Source organism: Bubalus bubalis, chromosome 11, assembly GCF_019923935.1.
Source record: "Bubalus bubalis isolate 160015118507 breed Murrah chromosome 11, NDDB_SH_1, whole genome shotgun sequence".
Classification (NCBI taxonomy): domain Eukaryota; kingdom Metazoa; phylum Chordata; class Mammalia; order Artiodactyla; family Bovidae; genus Bubalus; species Bubalus bubalis.
This window is the reverse complement of record NC_059167.1, coordinates 52028806-52051610: the sequence shown is the minus strand read 5'-3', so window position 1 is coordinate 52051610 and position 22805 is coordinate 52028806. Positions and strand designations below refer to the sequence as shown.

The window sequence follows — 22805 nt, the reverse complement described above, 5'->3', positions numbered from 1 at the left end:
GCTAGCAGCTAAAAATCACCAGATAAGAAAAATGCTTCAAGTATCACTTTATCACTTCGATATTGAGAAAAATGAATATTAGATTTGCTGACAAAAGAATTTTAGTTTTAAAGAATTTGGATAGCTATCACTGAAAGTTTCACTTTGACATAAAATGTAGCAGGATATGGAAGACACCAAAACAAAGCACAAGGTAAAATACTAAAAATTTCCTTCCATATTTGGTTCAACACTAATCACATTTTCCTGCAACTAACTGTAGTAGCTTAATAAGCTTCTACATAGTTCAGGTATATGCCACAAATACTCACATAAAGTCAATTTTAAAGTAATGATAGTCTATATTTTTAAAAATCAGTAGCAAATGTTAAACAAATCAACAATGTAATTGTGCATCTAAATCTGATGTAATATAAAAAATAGAGAAATCTATATGTATTTGTGTTTTGGGGAGCATCAAGAGGACTCTGTTGTATAGATTTCTCCCCATCTTATCCCTTGGCCCGGACCATGGGTTTTCCAGTGGTAAAGTCCTACATCTAGGCTACCAGAATATGGGCTACTAGCTCTTCTCCCCAGTAAGATGGCAAAGTCTCTCTTTCTCTCTCTCATTCTGTCTTGCCACCCCTCCCACAATCCTTCTACAACTGCTGCTAGTATTCTTATTAATTGTATTATTTTATATCCAATTTTCTTAACCATAATCCACCCATGATCTCTAACACATACCATGCTGAAGCATGTTGATATTGACAATTACTCAGTGTAACATTTACTAATACAAAAAAAAGGGCAAGTAGCCATAACTGAGTGAATACAAACAAAATTAGGCAAATGTCAACCTGAGTGAGATCACTGTTTTTGAATCCCATAATGTTCAATGTAGGCAGTTTTATAAAAATGAATTATGAAACACAAAGACAATAGAAATATAAGTTATTTATTAATCAATCCACTTACAAAGCAGGTGGCTTAATGCAAGCTTATCGACATCTTCACATATGATCCATGGGAACATGTCTTCCACATACAGACAGTGATGTTACTGACTGATGCATTTGCAATCTGGGGCATATTAAGCATATTTAGACAAATAAAATTAGGCTATCCTGTATATGAAAGTATCTTGATAATATGCATCCTGAAGTGGATTAAAACTTTCTCCAAAAGAGAAATGTTAGTACATTAACTTAACTTTAATATTCTATATTATGCAGTAAATCTTAACTATAGAAATTAAAAATTTTAAATCAGTGATCGACTCTTGGTAATGTATGAAGTGGGAGTCTAAAACCAGAGCAACAGTAGGTTGACAGTATAATTTGTGCCTCACAGTATCTGCAGATTTACTGTTTTCAAGCTTAAAGAGAAATAAAACAAGAGACATGTAGATTCAGCTGACTTTATTTATCTTTAAACTAATAAAAATCCCTTTAAAAGTGATTCTGGGACCTTTAGAAGTTCTATGAATGCCTAGATACCTGCCGATGACTGCAATTCTAAATCCTGACTAAATGTGTTTACAAAAATCAATGTAAGCAGATATCTTTACTATGCGTGCTTAGCAGAAGACTGAATGAAATTCTACATGTCTTCTTCAATTTCCCTAAAATTTTGTTAAATCTGCAAGTATATACAATCCAGCTAATTGAAATTAATATTTAGTGTTCATCAGAGCTGTTTCACAGCAGCAAAAATTGAATCTGGGAAATAAAGTTCTAAACGATGGAGGAAAAAGATAAATACAATAGGAACAGCAGTCTAAATGTATGGTATTAATATTCAACTCTATCTGCATTGTGCTAAAAGGAAAAGGATACACCAAGAAGAATTCTATTGATCACTCTGGTGATGTGAGTACCACCTGCATCTGATTGAAAATGGTTTGTATTCTGTTCCCGGTAATAAGGATGGTATTGAACTCAGAACTCCATATTGTAAATATACAGCAGCCATTTTGTCCTAATTAAGGAATGTCTTAATACACAATATTATCATTTTCTAGAGGATCTTTATACATTAAACTAAAGTACATGATTGATTAAATTAAACGTTAGTAATGGATAAAAAAATTCATAATTCTCAAGACCCGGTACTATGTAAAAAACAAAAAGACCACAAAATTCTACTTACTAAAGCAGCTAATCTTGCCTGCAAGTTTAGGGTCACAAGCCCATAATATGTGCAAAGAAATGCAATACAAGGAACCATGCAAAAATACAGTAAAATGATACAGGAAAAATGTCAAATCTAGAAAAAAAAAGCTTTTATAAATACATCAAAATCAACTGTATACATAAACTGTAGGCCTAGCATTAGTTGTACCATGTAGCAGAGCCAGCACTCTTAAGTTCAAGGCTTCCGAATCTGCGCAGGTAAGTCATGCCATCTTTGGTTGACTGCAGTACCAGGAGGGTGGGAATGAGAGGGAGGGTTAAGAGTTCTGAAACATGGTGTCAACTTTCACTTGGCAGCTGGGCCTCAATGTCCACTCTGCAAATGGGGCACTTCTTATTGGTGATCAACCACTGGTCAACACACACTTGGTGGAAAAGGTGCATACAGGGAAGGCGTCTATTATAAGTAAACAAAACAAAAAGCAAAAGTTAATTTTATGACAAGTGCAGTGGCATTTAAACAAATGATACATGTAATACTTCAGTAATGTTCTGAAGTACTAAACATTTTCTCTTCTGTTAAAAAAAAAACAAACAAAAAAACCCCTCCCTACTCAAGGTTATATACCTACATTAAATTAATACTTTGGGCAATGTAATGTATTAATGACCAAGATAATTAACTGTCACAGCTAAAGAATCAAATTATATAAGATCTCAAGAATTTTAAGAACAACTACAGTAACAATTATTCCAGCTTTGTTTCTATACATGAGCTGCCAATGTATTGGAGTTGGCAATATGTTCCCCACAACATAATACTGTAAATATATTTTTAATATCAAATCACTGTATTTATGAAGCACTTCCCAAAAAATTCTCACTTAATTCTCTCTCAAAAGAATTCTGTAAACACACAGCAGCCATATCATACTAATTAAGGAATATTATATTCGGTCTAGAGGATCTCTTTAACACATTAAAGTACATGATTGATTAAAGGTTATTAATATTGTTTCATGAGGTCATTTTCATGTTCTATCGTACTATACTAGTCTTTTAAAAGCAGATTAAACAGCTATGTTTGCTTTAGTACACTACACTATCAATTAGAAATAGAGAAATAAATAAAGCTTCCATGCACTAACATGCTAATATCAAACCTAACGGTAGAATAAAGGTTACTGACTTAAGTGTCAATTTCAACTTCCACCACTGTTGAGTTGTTGTACATTTCAGATTTCATATTTTGTAAAAATAGCTAAAAAGAGGTGTTCTAATTACTCTCTGCACAGTATTGTCAATACTGTAAAAAACAATTATCTATATTTATAAATCTTCATTGGAAATACAGTGTTCAAACAACCTTCTATGTGATATAGTAGACAATAAAAGTTTATAACTTTTTTTTCTCTCTTAGTCAACTGAAGAAATAGGATACAGTTGTTATATATGTTATAGAACTTGCTTCATATGGGATTATGTTACATTAGAAAAAACAGAATAGGAACAAAACAGTTACTTAACAGATTATAAAAAGAAAAGTCTAAAGTATTTGGTTAGCATAATAACATTTTCTAAATCACATAGCTGCAAGAAGAAAACAGTCTACAAACTGAGAGGAAATTTTAGGACAAGATCACTTTATAAATGATGATGTAAAACAAACTGCATGGAGCTAATCTGGATCCCTCTCTTTAAGCTTTGGAGAAACATTAATATACATGTTTTGGCCTCCAAAGTCTCTCATCTCTCAAGTTCTCCGTTCTATAAGATTCAGATAAGACAATACTGACCACAAACTCTCCCTGGCCAAGTCTTGGTATGGCCCTAAAACAGGTAGTATATTTCTCTTTGATGTTAATACAGAAACTTAATCTTTTCACTGTTTTATTCACTATTAGAAGACAATTCTACATATCAGAGACTGGTAACAGGGTACGCTAGGAGTAATCTTTATTTGGTTTCTGGTCTGCTTTATAATAAAATTCCTCTTATTCTGGCTGTGTTGCAGGTCTGTGGGAGATTAGTTCCCCGACCGAGGACTGAATCAGCACCCTCAGCAGCTCAAAGTGCAGAGTCTTAACTACTGGGCAACAAGAGAATTCCCTCAAATAAAATCTCTTGTTCAGTTCTGACAATGAATTTTAGATAATTACTGTTTAGTTACCTCACATCTTCACCTTCCTCTAAAATAGACAAACAGATAGTACATTTTTCCTCTGTGTCTTCCTCAGTCCCTTCTTCCCCATCTTGTTTGCAGTGCAGTTTCCTCTGTGAGAACCAATCAGTTGTTACCTTGTTAGTAGAGATGACATTATTGAACAACTGAGTAAAGTTCGTGTTTATTTGAAAAACAAAACAAAACAAAACCATACATTCACCCACAACATACTTCCCAGATAAAACTGCCATGAATTAAAGGATGAATTAAGTGACTATTATCAATGAAGTGTTCTCGTAAGACCCTTAAATAATCAGCATCAAAATTAAAAGTAACAGATATTCATTAGTCTGAAATCTATCATTTCTAACCCAGTATATATAATCAGGATCATATATACTATTCTGTCCCATCATGAGGCACAGTCAGATAAACTTTGTTTCATTAATAAATGTTTCAGATAATGTTCAAAAATGAATGCCAGTTATAATATTTAGCTTAAACAGTTGAGAGGACTTACATTTAATGGTAATACCCCATTAATACTCTTAGGAAAAGGGTGAAAAATACAACGAACAGTCATTTTCAAACTTCATTAGTCTCTATAGTATAGAACATTGTTTGTTGAAAGAAATTTATTTAACATGCCTACTCCACATCTTCTAGATGTAACACTACATAAGGAATATAAGGGCAGAATATAAGAAATGTAGGTCAATTAAGTTCCCATCCAAACAACTGACTAGCTAAATTATGGTACCACTATAGGATGGAATTCTGTATAAGCTATTAATAAGAATACGGGTCCATCTGTAGGTGCTGATATAGAATAAAAAGAAAATGGACAAAAACTGTATGCATATTCTCTCCTTTGAGTTATTTTTAAAAGCGGAAGAAAAAAATATACATATGCACATTATTAAAAATACTTGGAAGATTACCTAAGAAATCTTTAAGCATGATTTTTCTTCTGGGAAGGAAAACTAGGATCTTTAAAGTAACAGACTTCAATTTATAGTTTTAGATTTTTTAACCATATGCATATATTGTTTTAATAATTTAAAAATGTAGCTGATAGACTCCATAAACTTTAAAAAAGTCCATGATATTGAATGTTATGCATTTCAACAATAATGTAGATGTTTCATAAAATAAATGCTTACCTTTTTGTATTTATGTGGATATGTACATCTTTCAATTGTCCCCTGGGATGCTCCACGATTGACATTTCCTAATCTTTCTTCTAAATGAATAAGTTCCTGAAGAAGAAGAAGAACTAGTATTAAAAGCCAGTATTATTATTCCTTGAACAGCACAGTCAGTATTGTAAAAGCAATAAAGTACCATATTTATAAACATGCAATGTAAACAGAGTATTCAAAAACCCATATATGGTAAGGCGAATGGCTGTTTGTAACTATTTTTCAGCTAACTGAAGTGGTATGGCAAAGTTATCTTTGTAGACTAGAGCAGCGTGTTGCCACAGATCCTATAGAAGTCAGCAAGCATGTATGCATCTAGAAGATGAAGTCACTGCAGGAAAATAGGGAAACAAGTCAAACAGTAATTCTTGACTCCAACTTCCAAACTGACATGAAGAAACAAAACTTTAATCATATTTAAATGATCTGTTCTTCCAGAAAATTCAAAGATATTTAGCAAAAAACTGAATTACTTAGGTTTCTTTTTCTATAGCAATGCTTCTCTAAAAACTATGCTTAGTCAAAAAGCATGAGGCATTGATTATAGTAGAAAAAAATATTTTAAAAACCTAAATGTTTTTCTAGAAGAATGGTTAAATAAATTATATTCATCTACCCATGAGAATATCAGAACTATCAAAAACAATGTACTAGTCAAAAAACTGATAGTACTTATTTCCCAGATATATTGCAAAGAGTAAATTTATAGAAAAAATGTTATTACTAAATTCTAATGTATTACAAGCATCACTTGGGTTCAGTAAAGCATATACGTCTAGTTCATTTAAAAATTTTTAAACTTCTTATTTTGTATTGGGTAGAGCCAATTAACAATGTTGTGATAGTTTCTAGTGAACAGCAAAGGGACTTGGCGCATACAATACATGTATCCATTCTCCCTCACACTCCCCTCCCACCCAGGCTGCCACAAACATTGAGCACAGTTCCACGTACTGCATTTATTAAAAAAAAAAAAAAGCATTAAGGTTTTTCTCGCACATTAAATGGTATGGTTCTTTATCTGATATTTATATTTATTTAATAAATTCCTACATTCTTCTATTATTAGATATTTTCAATTACTCTTCTTCAATATTTGGGTAATTTCTGATGCTAAGATTAATATTACTAATAAATCTTTCTATAATAATCCCTAGAAGCAATATAGATGTGTTACTGCCTTTTGATCCTCAGTCACTGCAGCAATCCTATACTTGTAATTATTAATATTACACATACTGTCTTTTTGCACTACAGATACTGTGGCAAATATCTTCATTAACGCTATTACATACCTCAAAATTGCCCCTGAAAGGACCTCTGAATGATGTTCCATCCAAGCCTGATGAAATGTAACGAATGTGAGGATAGCCTGCCATGTCAGGAACCTATTTTAAGAGAACAGGTAAGCTAAACGAATTAAGAACAGGCTCAAGTTTTACTGCTACCATTGAATAATTCAGATACTCAATTTTCTTCATCTAGCTTCTCAAAAAAATCAACTTCAGGAAGTATACATAACTCCAAAAAAGGCATTCTGTTAACAGGCTCCTCTTCAAAAGTGATCTCGTTTATAATAACTTTTAAATTATCATCAGAAGGAAAAAAACAGAAACAGCAGTTCCATGAGATAACAGATTCTCTTCTACTTGACTTATTTTGCACAAAGAATCCTAAGTAGAGAATACTCAAACCCAAGAATGATGCTCTTAGTAGCCTAAACATATACAGAGTAAACTTTTCGTAAGATCTGGTCAATTTCATACAATATTGTAAAGTAATTAGCCTCCAATTAAAATAAATAAATTTATATTAAAAAAGATCTGGTCAATTTCAGAGAGCTTTATTATACAGTATTAAGAAATAGAAATGCATAAAATTTTCTAACAAAATTTAATTTCAGGATAAAAGTTTTATTTCCCTTTCTCTAACTCCCAAATAGCCAAAGGTACCTTTGGCTGCTCTTCTGGTTTGGTTCTATTAGTGAAAGTTTTAACAGTTTCTAATTTTTTGTTAGCTAAAGTCAATCTTCACAATCTTATTTGTGAGCTCACCTACTTGACAGAATTTGTTTGTAACTCCAAAATCAATAGTTGTGCTCTCACAAGTCATTCATAGACCTGCACAGAGCAGCAAAAAAATCTGAGTTACCCAGTATGTGCTCCCAGCTGAGGAAGAACAAGACCCTGCCCACTTGTTTCAGTTCTTACACTGTAAACAAGTGTCTTTTTTGCAATGTATTAAGTGAAATGTTTTTCACATTTTTGTACTTTTTATAGGTCATTTTGTTGTTTAAACTGATCCCCAAACATAATGCTTAATTGTTAGCTAGGGTTCCTAAGTACAAGAAGGCTGTGATGTGCCTTATGGAGAAAATATGTGTACATATGCTTCATTCAGGCATGAGTTATGGTGTCATGAGTGTGGCCATGTGCTCAATGTCAATGAATCAACAGTAAATATCAAATAAGGTGTCTCTAGACCGAAAAATACATTAAAACAAGGTTATGCATTGGTTGTTGGACTGGAAGCTTGCAATAACCCAGGGCTGTATTTACCCTGGGAATAATGGTTCACTATCTATTTTGTCAGCATTCACAGTAACTCTATAGTACATTAACTACCATGAATAACAAGAGCTGACCCTAGTGTTAGGAAAGGGATATTCTAAGACCATTCTTGCATTTTTATAAACAAATCTCCAGAATTATTTGGCTTCTACTAAATCATAATACACTTCTAGCATGTTTTACAGCTTTAAAAGACAGTTCACACATGGAAAAGAATTTAAAATAAGCAATAATTTTTACCCTTTAAATAGTCTATTATTTAAGTATCTGCAACTTCCCTTATAATAAAGATCAATAGTATCCAGCTCTAAGCAGATAACCTATCTTCCTACACATCTCCAAGAGAAATGAAAAAATCAGAAAGGAACTCCTGCCTTCCAAATTACTTAAACCTGTACGTCTCCTGTAACCCTCCCTAGCCTCCTTTCTCTAACTTTTAGGGATAAGCTTCCTCTTTCTCTTACCCAAAGGTGAGCTCTATCATTTGCTCCCCTTTTCTCTTGTTTCCCCAACCTGGACCATCCTTAACTGCTACCCACCCTTTTCCTGTATATCTTCAAACAAGTCCTCCCTAATGCTACCACTGTTTTGTCTTAAACCTAAAATTACCTTCAAGTTTCTCCAAACCCAGGTTCTCTCTCTAATCCTAATAGTGAGAGAGTGTTAGTCACTTAGTCGTGTCCGACTCTTTGCCACCCCATGGACTAGAGCCCGCCAGGCTCCTCTATTCATGGAACTCTTCAGGCAAAAATACTGGAGTGGGTACCCATTCCTTTCTCCAGGGGATTGTACCTACTCAGGGATCGAACCTAGGTCTCCGGCATTGCAGGCAGATTCTTTACCATCTGAGCCACCAAGGAAGAATCAGTCCTGGACCAAATGCCAACGCTATTTCCCACTTTCCCTTCACAGCCAAGTTTGTAAGGCAAGTAGTTTGTATTTAATCGCCACATATTTTAACTTTCCCTACCTTACTGTGATCTAAGAGGCACCCCAACCTCCTTCCCTCACCATTACTGAAATCACTTTGACAAAAGCTGCCAAAAACCACTCTAATGCTAAATGCATTCAACATTTTTCAAACTTGACTTTTTCGTGATAAAACACTACTGACCATATTATTTTGACATTATTCTAACTTTGTTTCTCCTCAATTACCCTAGCCAATTCTTGGAATTATTTGTTTGAAGTACAGTTATTGTTGTTGTTTAGTTGCTAAGTTGTGTCTGACTCTTTTGTGACCAAATGGACTGTAGCCTGCCAGGTTCCTCTTACCACTGAGCCACCTAGGATGCCCTGAAATACAGTATTATCATTTAAATACAGTATTATTATTGGCCAAGGTTCTTTCAATCTCTCATCACCTTTGCACATTTTTCTTAGAAATCTAATCCTCTTCTATGGATTCATGTAATATGACAGACATGTGACACATGTAATATTTTATATTGACAGATCACAACCTCTTTAACTCAAAGACCAGTTTATTCTTTGGAGATCCAGACCATAAACCCAACTTTCCTACTGGACAGTCCACCCTGACACACATGTATCTCAGATTCAGTATGTCCAAAATCTAACTCACTTAACCCCTTCCCTTGGAGAAGGCAATGGCACCCCACTCCAGTACTCTTGCCTGGAAAATCCCAGGGACAGAGGAGCCTGGTAGGCTGCAGTCCATGGGGTTGCAAAGAGTCAGACAGGACTGCGTGACTTCACTTTCACTTTTCATTTTCATGCATTGGAGAAGGAAGTGGCAACCCACTCCAGTGTTCTTGCCTGGAGAATCCCAGGGATGGGGGAGCCTGGTGGGCTGCCGTCTGTGGGGTCGCACAGAGTTGGACACGACTGAAGCAACTTAGCAGCAGCAGCAACCCCTTCCCTAAATCCTCATCTAATATTCTCCAAATTAGTGAACAGCAGCACCATATACCTAACAACCAAAGCTAGATATATGGGAATCATCTTAAATATTACTCAAACAGAGCCCATCATTTTCAGGTCAACTGCCACTGCCCTTGTTCAAGCATTCATCAACTTTCATCTCTTCTACTATAATGTGTCCTTGCTTCCACCATGAAACCTATTTTCCACACAACTGAAGAGATGGTCTATTTAGGTACAATCTGATCAAGACATTCCTCTTTCAATGAAGCCTAAGTTCTAGTTTCTTGGCAGGGCACATATTTCATTGCTGAGTGACCTTCACCCCTAAGATCTAGAAACAGCAACTTGGATTTCCCTGTTTTTATGCTATCTGAAAGCTCTTTGCATGATGTAGCCACTTTAAGAGGACCATTCTCAATTCCAAAGCTTGCTTAGAAGTTGCATGTATGACTTGGAAACCTTCTCTGAAATACTTCTACCCCTACAAAACTACTCACTTCTCTCTATTACACAACATGTATTATGTGAAAAGCAAACTCAATTTTTGCTGAATTTGCTCTTTAGAACTCAAACTGGTATCAACAAAATCTGAATCTGCTCAAATCAGTTACAGAGAATTAGTATAGTCTTTCTACTGATCAGAAAATAAAGTATGAATGCATCAGAACAGACCCATTACCATTTATGATGATAAAGCACATATCTCACTAAAAGTGGATAAAGATTATCATGTCGTATAAAAGGAAAAAAGTGTCATTTTTTACATCAAGAAGAATATATGTAACATTACAAACACATATTTTACTGTATCTAATACCTTCTTATAGCACACTGTAAATCTAATAATAATTCTAATCCTCTACTGAAACACCTATTAACAACTAATACATTAAAAATATTTCCAAAAAATAATTTAGAAAAGGAAGAACAGTTTTTGAAGGCAACTATGTCAGAATTTTGAAATCTTCCTATTTTACCATTAAAGGTAGAGCTCCTAACTGCAAGTGATGAAGCCGAGGTGGTGCATGGTAATGGGCCAAGTGAGGATGCAATGCTCCAGGTGTATAAGTAGCTGCAGTTACTCCAGCTTCAATTCCCAGTTCCCTGACAAAAGAGAACAGTTTAAATGTTAGACATCCTTACAGGGTCTATTATCAACAGAAATGCAGGAGTATGCTTACATTTTTTAATGTCATCTGAAGATTCTTATCTTAGCTGAGTAAAAAAGATAATTTAGCCCAAAAGATATACCTAATAATTTCAAGTTCATCTTAGAAACCAAAATTCAAAGGTTCAACTTTGTGACCATGAGCAACAAGGCATTTGTATCCAGTTTCATGCCTTACAAAGGAAGGACATATAATGAGTGGCCCTAAGGTTCCTTCCAATCTAAAAGTCTGATTTTTCATGAGAAGCATATACAATTGAGTTTACTTTTTTGGTTTATATGAATGTTGCTTCCAGGTCTTTTGTTTGTTGGATAGTGCCTGTGGATTGTTGGCATCAAGGATAATTCAAAGAGTAAACATTTCTATACCTTATAAAGCAAGGGTAAACAACATTTTAGAAAGTAAAACTGGTAAATATCAAATCTTCATTTATTTATTCTCATCTTATATTTTGTCTGAAAAGTCACTGTGGATCAAGATCTCAATAACTACCTACAGACAACAGATTCAGAAAGAAAATTAATGCAAATTTGTCTCCATTTCTCTAGGAAACAACTCAAGCCTCGAGGATCCAGGCTGGATTTCCCTTGTCAATAGCAGGGGTTAAGGGAGGTATAGCAAATGTGAGTACAAAGGTGGGGGTGCTGGATAAAGAAGTTATGAAAAATTTAGGGTTTTTACTTTGATGGTCGATCTCTGAGAAACAACAACAACAACAACAAAGTTCTACTCCAGTTTGACAGGGTTCCCTGCCCTAGAACTCAAGTTGCTACTCCTTCCTCCCCAAGTCTCTTATGACACACCCAGAGACAGTGAGCCACAGCTAAGCTGGAATTCAGTTTCTCTGTATTATCCTTAAAATAAAAATTTATATATCTAGCTATTTGCTGTGGTAGGTCTTAGTTGCAACACTCAGGATCTTCAATCTTGTTGTGACATGTGGGATCTTTACTCGCAGAATGCGAACTCTTAGTTGAAGCATGTGAGATCTAGTTCCTTGACCAGGGATCGAACCCAGACTCCCTGCACTGAAAGTCCAGTCTCAGCCACTGGACCACCAGGCAAGTCCCCACATTACCCTTCCCCTACAAAGTATCTCTTCCAACCTTTTCTACCACAAGAAACTGATCACAGCTCTGAAATAAATAAGATACTGACCAGGCAGATCTCTCCGGAGCCTGTCGAGGATGTGAGGACATAGTCTGAGGCACATGAATATGATGCCCGTGACCATAATTTGGGTGCATCCTATGTGGATGGGGTGGGGGGCGTTCATGTGCCCGCCTGGAAACACAGAACACAAAAAGACCACTGGAAATAATTGAATAATTGGTTATTTCTTAATGTAGAAAAAAACAATCTAGTATTAATATTATAAACATCTATAGTCTTGAAATTAACTCTGTAACAATAAACTATAAAATGCAATATAAAATAACTTAATGATTAACAATAAATCAAAAAACCATAGTCCCACAAATTCTCACTACTCATTTATTTCAATGTCTCCAATCCAAATATCATCCAAGGGAAAAAACAGTATCTTTATAATCTTTATATGGCAGATATTTTAAATAGAATAACAGGAACTAAATGAAAATAAAATTTTGAAAATTAATACTCCGGCATATGCTATAGACACAAGGAAGTTGTTTTATATAAACATATAAAACAGAAGAAATGGAAACTATCTTGCTTCATCTTTTTGCTTTAATAATATTCATTCATTTTAATGGATAAAACTTCTAAGTAAAAAACAAACAAACAAAAAAACTTCTAAGGAAAAAAATTTAACCTGTGCATTTTCTTCAAACACATGCAAATACATGTCAACACATCTGGGAAACTGGTATTACTTCTATTCACACTCTTTATTCATCAGTCCAGCTTACTGTATTTTCTCTTTCTAAAGTCTGTCAAATTTACAAATGCAAATGATAATCAAGTTCTAAACGAATGGCACTTGAGAAAAAACAGTTCTAGGGATTCATTTTTATAGTCTAATTCTTATTTTCTACTAGTTTCAAACACATATACAGATTTTTCATGTTTAACCTTAATGATTCAGAACAAGTAATTTTCTAGATACTGGAAGATAAAAATATTAATTGGCAACTTTCTATATAAAGAGTCACTATATTAAAATGACAGAAATAGTCACAGATTATAAATATAACCTTAAATTATATAACTAAAGAAAGAAGTTACACAAGAGCCAGATTATTGATTATATCAAGAGTCTGCAAACATTCTGTAAGGGCCAAGTACTTAATATTGCTTGCTCTATGGGCCACATGGCTTCTGTTGTAACTACTCAACTTGGTTTTTGTAGTGTAAAAGAAGCTACAGACTATAGATGAACCAGTGTAGCCATTTTCCTGCATAACTTTAATAGGCAAGCAGAATAAGACCAACAAAGTACACTGCCCCAAATTAGAACATCAGATCCTGAGTTTTGCAAAGAAAACAAAAAATTCTTTTTGTTTTTATAGTCTTTTCATATGAAATAAGCTTTTATAAAATTTTTATGTCAGCACCTACAACTCAGGATAAGACATTCTGGTTAGTAAAAAATTAATTTCCTAGTGAACTGAGGATTAAGTATAGCTATATCACTTCTGAAGACTTTACAATTTTAAAAGCCAATGGAAATAGAACACAAAAGAATAAAGGATGATTATCTTTTTAAAAATGTAAAACATACGTTGGATGCTGCATCATTCTCCTTCTTTGAACTTCCATCCTCTGCATCATTTCATGAGGATGCAGTCTTTGCGCTGGAGGTGCTGTGGCTGGAATATGGTGTGAAATTGGCTGGTGTGTGGGAGGAAGATGCTGAGGGATTGGTGCAGCTGTACTGGCTAAATGAGTTGGAGGTGGGGGTGCCACGGGGTGAGATGTTGCATGAGACGATATTTGAGAATGGAAAGCATGAACAGGATGAGGAATAACATAATCCACTTGAGGTGGAGGCTGAGTCTGAGGAGGAGGGTTTCCATGAGAGTGGGGGCAGGCAGAGGTTTGATGATGAAGTGGTCTTGTCAAAGAAGCATCTGTAAGAAAAGCACAAGCACCACAAGGTTAAACATATATTGCCATAATACATTCATGCTATACTTTACAAACATAGTGTATTTTTATTTTATAAATACTTTATCAATGCTTGAGTCTGCTTAGTCTTGTTTGGCAACCTGCTTTCTTCTTTGAGTAATCACAGGTATCTTCTCAAGTCAATATATATAGCTTTACTTCATTCACAGCATTTCATTACAGGAAGGCACCAAAATTTATTGAAGAAATCGCCACTGATAAAAACTGGAAGCAAACCAAAGCTGCAATAAACATCTCTGTGTATAATTCCTCTTGTGCTCTCTTTCATATATGCATGTACACGAGTGTCTGAACACAAAGGCACACATTCATACACACCTCTCACAGAAAGTTTCTATAGCATAAATTCCTATAAGCAGTTCTGAGTCTGAAAGAATAATTTAAATTCAGATTATTGTTGTTGATCATGCCCGACTCTTTGTTATTCCATGGACTGCAGCACGCCAGTCTTCTTTGTCCTTCACTATCTCCCAGAGTTTGCTGAAACTCATGTCCACTGAGTCGATGATGCCATTCAACCATTTCATCCTCTGTTACACCCTTCTCCTTTTGCCCTCAATCTTTCCCAGCATCAGGGTCTTTTTCAATGATTTGGCTCTTCACATCAGGTGGCCAAAATATTTGAGCTTTAGCTTCAGCATCAGTTCTTCCAATGATATTCAGGGTTGATTTCCTTTAGGACTGACTGGTTTGATATCCTTGCTGTCCAAGGGGCTGTCAGAATCTTCTCCAACATCAAAGTTCAAAAGCATCAATTCTTCAGTGCTCAACCTTCTTCATGGTTCAACTCTCATATTCATACATGACTACTGGAAAAATCATAGCTTTGATTATATGGACTTTTGTTGGCAAAGTGATGTCTCTGCTTTTTAATATGCCATCTAGGTTTGTCATAGCTATTATTACAAGGAGTAAGGGATTTTAATTCCTTGGCTGCAGTCACCATCCACAGCAATTTTGGAGCCCAAGGAAATAAATAAAGTCTGTCACTGTTTCCATTTTTTCCCCCATCTATTTCCATGAAGTGATGTGACCAGATACCATGATCTTAGTTTTCTGAATGCTGAGTTTCAAGCCAGCTTTTTCACTCTCCTCTTTCACCTTCATCAAGAGGCTCTTTAGTTCCTCTTTGCTTTCTACCAATAGGGTGGTATCACCTGCATATCTGAGGGTATTGATATTTCTCTCAGCAATCTTGATTCCAGCTTGTGCTTCATCCAGCCCAGCATTCTGCATGATATACTCTGCATATAAATAAGCAAGGTGATGATATACAACTTTGATGTATTTCTTTCCCAATTTTGAACCAGTTGTTCCTTGTAAGGTTCTAACTGTTGCTTCTTGATCTACATACAGGTTTCTCAGGTGGCAGGTAAGGTGGTCTGGTATTCCCATCTCTTTAAGAACTTCTCACAGTTTGTTGTGATCCACAGTCGCTTTAGTGTAGTCAATGAAGCAGATGTTTTTCTCGAATTCCCTTGCTTTTTCTAGGATCCAGCGGATGTTGGCCATTTGATCTAAATTCAGATACTAGTTGACAAAACATCTTTCCGAAAAGTTTACCATAATTAATTACCATCAACAGTACATGAGAGTTCCTGACTAATTACACTGTCACATTTTTTACATGCTAATCAGAAAAAAATTTTATATTCATTAATCAATTATATTTCTTCCCAGAATTATCTATTCTGTTATAATTCACCTTTTTCTTATTGATTTATAAGTATTCCTTATATACATGGGAGCTTTGTCATAAGGTAGTACAAACATTTTTCCAAATTGTCTCCTGGTAATTTTACTCTGCCATAAGTATTTTGCTTTTGTAAAATCAAATGTATAAATTATATATTTATAAACACATAAATCATGTTTTCTTTCATCATTAATGGTTATAGAGCACTATAGAGAGGAAAGGAACTTGCAAGTCCCAGGCACGCCTGTAAACATGTATTTTCACCACTGCTCTTCTCTCCCTGCCCCATGCTATTTTTCCTGTGCTACATATTAAATAGAGGGCATATTTGCTAGCAACTTACCGTGAAAATCAGCCTTTATAAAGATGGTTTCACCCATTTCTTCAATCTGAATCTTTATGTTGCAAAATGACTGTTGAAAGGTCCCTTAAAGGAATACTTTTCTCTCTTACTCTTAAGAGATAAGCATCAATTTGAGGTCTAAAAGTAAGTTTGTCTCCTCCCTGGATTTCAGCCCTAATTTCATTTTATTTGTAAGATTTTCTTGGTAGCCTGGTATGGAGCCATAGCATTTCTCTAGTTTCATTACAGAAAGATTACCTTCAATTTTTAATTGCTTTGATTTGTGCAGCAGGGGTGAAAGGTAACCACAGACTCATTCAGCCATACTTCAAAGGAAAACTTGTTAGCATATATTTAAAGGAAACTTTCACTGAGCTCAATTTAAGTTGTGAGACATATTTTTAAACTAATTTTCTAAAAGTTGTATTTTCAAATCAGTGTTTTACTCTAAGAAGTCACAAAGCTCAGTATTTCTTAGTCATCAAAAAAGAAGTCACTAAGTTCTCTTAACTGTTAACTATTCTTCCTCAAATTTAGAGCATTTTGCCCAGTTTCACAGCAAGGTTCTCTAACTCTATAAATTATTATACAAGAAATAATATTCACAAATATCACAAAATGCTAATGTTTTGCTTTGGAATGAATCAATTTATTTAATGCTTCATTAATCATTTTTCAACTTTACTGAGGTATAATTAACAATTAAAACAATATATCTGAAGTATATAATATGATAATTTGACACATTATACCATGTGAAATGATTACCACAATCAGTTTAATTAACATATACATCACCTCACACAGTTGCCAATTTTTGTGTGTGGTGAAAACTTCAGCCATCATTATAATGCACTGTTTATCTAAACAAAATAATTACTAATCATTGTATAAAGGTGATATATTCTGCATTCCCACAGACCATTTCCCTTCTTCTCTGTATTATGTGTTCTTGCCAGTAAAAATAAACAGACAAACAAAAATTGTTCTTGATATTGTTTCTTAAAAGTTTAGCATGTCACTTTAACCCAGCAATCTCAATCCTAGAAGTTACCCTACAGACTAGTAGAAAACTACAAATAATTTAAATGTTCATCAACTGAGGACTAATTCAATATACAATGGAATATTATGAGGATATTAAAAACAATGAGCTAGAATTTTATATATTACAAAAATCTGAGACATATTGTTAAATTTTTTAAAAATAAATAATGAAAAAAATAAGATAAAATTAAAAAACAAAAAACAACAAAAAATAAAAATAAATAATGAAAAAGAGGGAAATACTATGTTTGATATGATCCCATTTTTTTTAAAAAAGGAGAGATATGTCATAATAAGAGATGTGTCAATAATAACATGTGAAGAGAAAGAAAATTTCTGAAAGGGTTTATAATGAACTATAAACAGTTGCTACCACTGAAGTATCGGGATTAGTGGGAAGAATGGAGAAGGACTTTTAACTTCTTATTTTATATTATTCTGTGATTTGAATTTCTTAAGGTGCACACAAGTTACTTTTATGATAAAAAGAAAACATTAATTTTTTAGATTAGGACAGAAAAAAGCAAAGGATACATTTATAAATTGCTTCAGTATATTATTTTTAAAGATGAGGGGGAGAAAACCACACATTTTGAGTTCCCAATAAAAGATGATAAATCAAAGATGAGTATCAACAACTATTACAGAACAGCCTGCACATCCTGCCAGTGTTTACACACAGAATTCATCCACTGGTTAATGCTTTGCAAAAACTTTCACTCTTGAAAAGATAAATGATGTATCACCAGATTTCACTGTACAAATTCTGGGTTGACTCTAGCTGTACATGCAGGACACAGATTTTTAAAATTATAGGACTGGAATCGTAAGAAGATAAATAACTGAACATTAATCCCTCATATGTAATCAGAGGACAAAAGCAAATTTCCTTGCCAATGTTTTGCTTTACTCCTGGCATGAATTTTCAGTGCTTTTTTTAAAAATCAAAATATTTAATACATTTCCATCTGATTATTAGCCTATGATTTAACAAAGCAATAAATACACAGCCTAAGGTTATTTCTCATTTCTTGTATCTTATAGATTTCAATTTCTTAGAAAAGTCATATTTGATTCTATTTTAATTGCCTGCACAAAAAGAGTACAGATAACCTTTTTACAATTGGCTTTCTGTCAAGGAATTTTCTCCTATATCTCAGTTAAGTTTCAGAATTCTTAAAAGTTTACTTTTCCTATGCATAGAAACAACTACTAAACCTTCCAATTTCTTTTTAATACTAAAGGGTAAATATAAATTCCTTAAAATTTCCTTTTATAGGAATCTAAAGTGCCCTTCAATGTACTTCTAATAGATATTAAAACATAAATGTTAAAATGTAAATTAGACAAATATGATACTTTTTATTATTTTCCCAGACCTTTTAAAACAACATCTGCCGTTTTTGCTTAAGAAGACCGCTTTAGGTATATGAGGTGAAGGAAGGATGAAATGGGAAAAATACACTCCACTTTTAGGTCAAGGAAATACTAGAAATTTATAAATTAGAATTACTGAAAGATTATTAAATGGAGGAGAGTACAATGCTTCATTTATGTGCCTCTAAGTTCTTTGCCTATTAAATTTATACTTACAAGGAGGTGGCATATAATGTCGACAAGATGACAGAGAGGCTTGTGGAGGGGGCTGGGGCTGGGGCTGGGCAACCATGCTTGATCCATAACCATCTATTGATAATGGCTGACTCGGGGCAGCGGCAGCAGCAGCCTGATGGCCAAAGATTGCAGCTCGGGAAGAAGAAACAGGACAGCAGGGGTCAAATGCAGATGCTCCATGAAAACCAGCACTTCCATGACTTCTGATACCACTGCTGCTCAGGTCTACTGGCAATGCCTGCTGTATAAAGAGGAACTATGTTTTATCTTTCTAAAATTTGGTCAAAACATTGTTTATGGTTTACTGTAAAAGTACTCAATGTAATGTAGAAAAATAGAATCAATAAATTTGAAACTGGTAAAATTTTGTGTGTGAAGACCTACTGAGTACCAAAAAATACTATGCGTATCTTGGATTGTAAAAATTATAGTGCTTATCCATTTAAAAACTATAATCAATTTTAAATAACCAAGCATGTGATAGTGCTTGAACAAAAGTTAATGTATTATTTTAAGATCTATTTATCTTCCATATACTAGGTCTTAAGAGAAAAACTTTTAAATCATACTTTGATATCCTCCTTTACACCAAAAAACTCTGACTGGTAATTTAGGACTCCTTCAGAAAACATATAATCATGCCACTGAAAACACTTAAGGGTTCAGGTAAAAATCTGTCGTTTTTAAACTGTACACAGCAAGGATTTAACTAAAACTCAAATAGTGAAAACATTATCCAAGACAACAAAGGGTCTAAGATCATTCAAGCTAAAACCATTAGTTAGCTTTGCCTCACAACTTTTTCACTTAAAAAAAATTAAACCACCATTACTTTTATTAGTAAGATAATTTTAGGGAAGGATAATTTACCAAGTTGAAAAATCAAAGAGTCTAAATTCCATCCCTACTACAGCACTTTGAAAAGTCCTAAGGAAAACACTTTACCTTCTACTCTAGAGCAGATAACAGAAACAGAATTGCTTCTTTATATTCTTAAGTATTTTAAGTATAAGCCTTTGCTTAGTGTTCAGTACAGCTGCCAATTTTTAAAATGTGATTAAAGAAAATGAAGATGTTATATATGGAATCATATGTAGGGATTGTTCACTACTGAAATCTGAGGGGCTAGAGGTGAGGAAAGCTAGGGTAATGCATTTATTAGAGGCCCAGGTCACTCAGTCCAGTGAGGAACCATAGCGGTCTTAGTATATTTTAAAAATTTATTTTATTATTATTATTTTTAGAGACAGAGTAGTCTTTGTGGTTTCAATGGCCACCCTGTTCAGAGGATAATAGAAACGTAAGAAATTCTGGATATTAAAAGGGAAGGAGGAGGACAGTACAGAATCAGGGAAGGACAATAGAACTACTTTCCTCTTGTATATTACGTGTCTACAATCAATTAAGTAAATGTCTGATGTCTTTCTTCTGAGTTGGCAAATACAGTATCAGCTTCTAATTTGGACAAATAAGGTTTAGGAGCAATATTTTAAGATTGTGAATTATTACTGATGACTCAAATCCTTTGTGTATTTCCTATTTAGGTTAAAATTTGGCAAATGGACTGGAATATTAACATACTATGAAGGTGAGCAAATTTCCTATCTTCTTCTCCAGTGATTAAGAAAACTCCCAAAGATTGAGTAAGGTAGGGTGAAGGTCCTGCTAGAAGCAACCGAGGGTAAAGTTAACAGTAGAGAATAAAAAGGGGGAAAAAACCAACAGACAGAACCCTCTTCTTCACAATTCCAAGAGTTCACTCAATTCTTATTCTAGAAGGAAAAGAGGGCTTAAGCAAGATGGTACAGAAATAGCAAATACTACTTTTTTGTTGTTCAGTCACTAAGTCCTATCTGATTCTCTTGCAACCCCATGGACTGTAGCCCACCAGGCTCCTCTGTCAATTGGATTTTCCAGGCAAGAATACTGGAGTAGGTTGCCATTTCTTTCTCCAGGGGATCTTCCTGACTCAGGGACTGAATCTTGATCTCTTGCATTGCAGGCATCTTTACCACTAAGCCACCAGGGAAAGTGAAAGTGAAAGTTGCTAAGTCGTGTCCAACTCTTTGCAACCCCACAGTCCATGGAATTCTCCAGCCAGAATACTGGAGTAGGTAGCCTTTCCCTTCTCCAGAGGATCTTCCCAACCCAGGGATTGAACCCAGGTCTCCTGCACTGCAAGTTGATTCTTTACCAGCTGAGCCACAAGGGAAGCCCAAGAATGCTGGAGTGGGTAAGCTATCCCTTTTCCTGCAGATGTCCCCAACGCAGGAATCAAACCAGGATCTCCAGCATTGCAGGCAGAGTCTTTACCAACTGGGCTATCAGGGAAGCCCTTTACATAGATCATAAATAATGCATAACACTAATTAAACTATTCTATCAAAAGAGAAAGCTACACCCAGAGGAGTAGTATGATAGAGTCAGTGACTACTAAAACTTCTCTGTTGTTAAGACTAATCCTCCCCAATCTTTCTCTGCATATCTACAGTTTGACAATCATGAGACACCACACAATTATAAATTCTAAGATCAATCTCCTTCTCCTCAGCTTCCTACTATGTCCACACAGGTCTCAAATGTAGACTATATGAGGCTATCTCATGTACATGTGGTTAATTTCAGAGTCCTACAAAGAGCTACACGAATCTCAAACTGTTCATATCTCCAAAACCTCACTCTTTAGCTTCATATCCATTATCACTATTGAATGCCTGATCCTGCTGATTTTCCTCAAGGTTTGTGTATAGTTCAAATACTTAGAGATAGATGTTAGAGAAGATCTCCTGGAGAAGGAAATGGCAACCCACTCCAGTATTCTTGCCTGGAGAATTCTGTGGATAGAGAAGCCCGGCAGCCTACAGTCCACAGGGTCACAAAGAGTCGGACACAACTGAGCAACTAACACTTGAGAGAGAGAGAGAGAGATCAGTAGGTTACACCTATATTTGACATAAAACAATAAAAGAGATTCTACCTATAGTTAAGTCACTCAGGTTGCTTTTTTAGGCCCAAAAGGTAGAACAGGTGTGGTCAACCAACAGATGTTAGTACTTAGAACTGCTGTTACCAGAGCCAAAACATCATCCAAAATCTCTTTAATCACATTTCCTACTAAACCCTTTCAATTTTTTTTGTATCAGCAGCTAGTTTCTTCTTCTTAAAGGAACACTTCACTTTCTTAATTTTAATTTGTCAGAAGCAGAAGAGATAAGCATCAAAAATTTAAAAGACGAAGCAAGTAATGTACTTGAGGAAAGGGGAGAGGGTACAGTGGAGCAGTTACTCTGAATTTCACTTTAACTTTTTCTAGCCCATTTTTTTTTTAGCACATGTGTCACTTACCATTTTATATTACCCATTTTGTTTTTTAAAGTATGCACCACCCAGGTTTACATCACAATTATACACAGAAACAACACAGCAAAAGTTAAAATAGCACATAATACCTCACTTTATTTACTCCATGTGATCACCAATACGAATTTAACATTATTTGACATTTTAAGTACTCACTATCAACCAATTTACTTAATTAGCAAAAAAAAATTACTGATAATTTTTTTTGCTGACATTTCAATTTCCCAGAAACTAAAAACCTAATCTGCTCCTGAGAAACAGGAGGTTCCTCCCTGTACGGTTTTGCAGCTGAGAAGTCTGTTTATTTCTATATGAGTGGAGATGACCGGGAGGCTCCAGAAGAGGAGGAAAAAACTGGGAGAATTCCCCAATTTCTCATGAATGAGGCTGACACTGCAGTTTCAACACCTTTGTTTGAAATGGAATCCTAAACATTAAATTCACTTATATTTAACTAAAAACACTGAAAAACATTCCAGAATAAAAAATAGTATCCAATTATCCACATCCCTGGTCCCCTCAATT

The 22805-nt window shown here is 34.6% G+C and overlaps 1 protein-coding gene across 8 annotated transcripts in view; it reads right to left on the bottom strand.

Annotated features, from left to right (window-relative positions):
* Window positions 1–919: 919 nt before the first annotated feature.
* The window catches only part of RNF111 (ring finger protein 111), a 90695-nt gene continuing 68809 nt past the window's right edge, over window positions 920–22805 (bottom strand). For 3 of the 8 annotated variants that reach the window (XM_025295692.3, XM_025295693.3, XM_025295694.3), the window contains exons 7-14: window positions 18900–19161; window positions 13814–14162; window positions 12268–12420; window positions 10918–11044; window positions 6779–6871; window positions 5445–5540; window positions 4288–4415; window positions 920–2574 (exon numbers count right to left, since the gene is read on the bottom strand). In XM_025295692.3, coding sequence (XP_025151477.1) covers window positions 2457–2574; window positions 4288–4415; window positions 5445–5540; window positions 6779–6871; window positions 10918–11044; window positions 12268–12420; window positions 13814–14162; window positions 18900–19161 — 1326 coding nt within the window. In that variant the 3' untranslated portion in view covers window positions 920–2456. The remainder of the gene's footprint in view (window positions 2575–4287; window positions 4416–5444; window positions 5541–6778; window positions 6872–10917; window positions 11045–12267; window positions 12421–13813; window positions 14163–18899; window positions 19162–22805) is intronic. The other 5 variants (XM_025295695.3, XM_006049619.4, XM_006049623.4 and 2 more) reach the window with 5 other exon arrangements.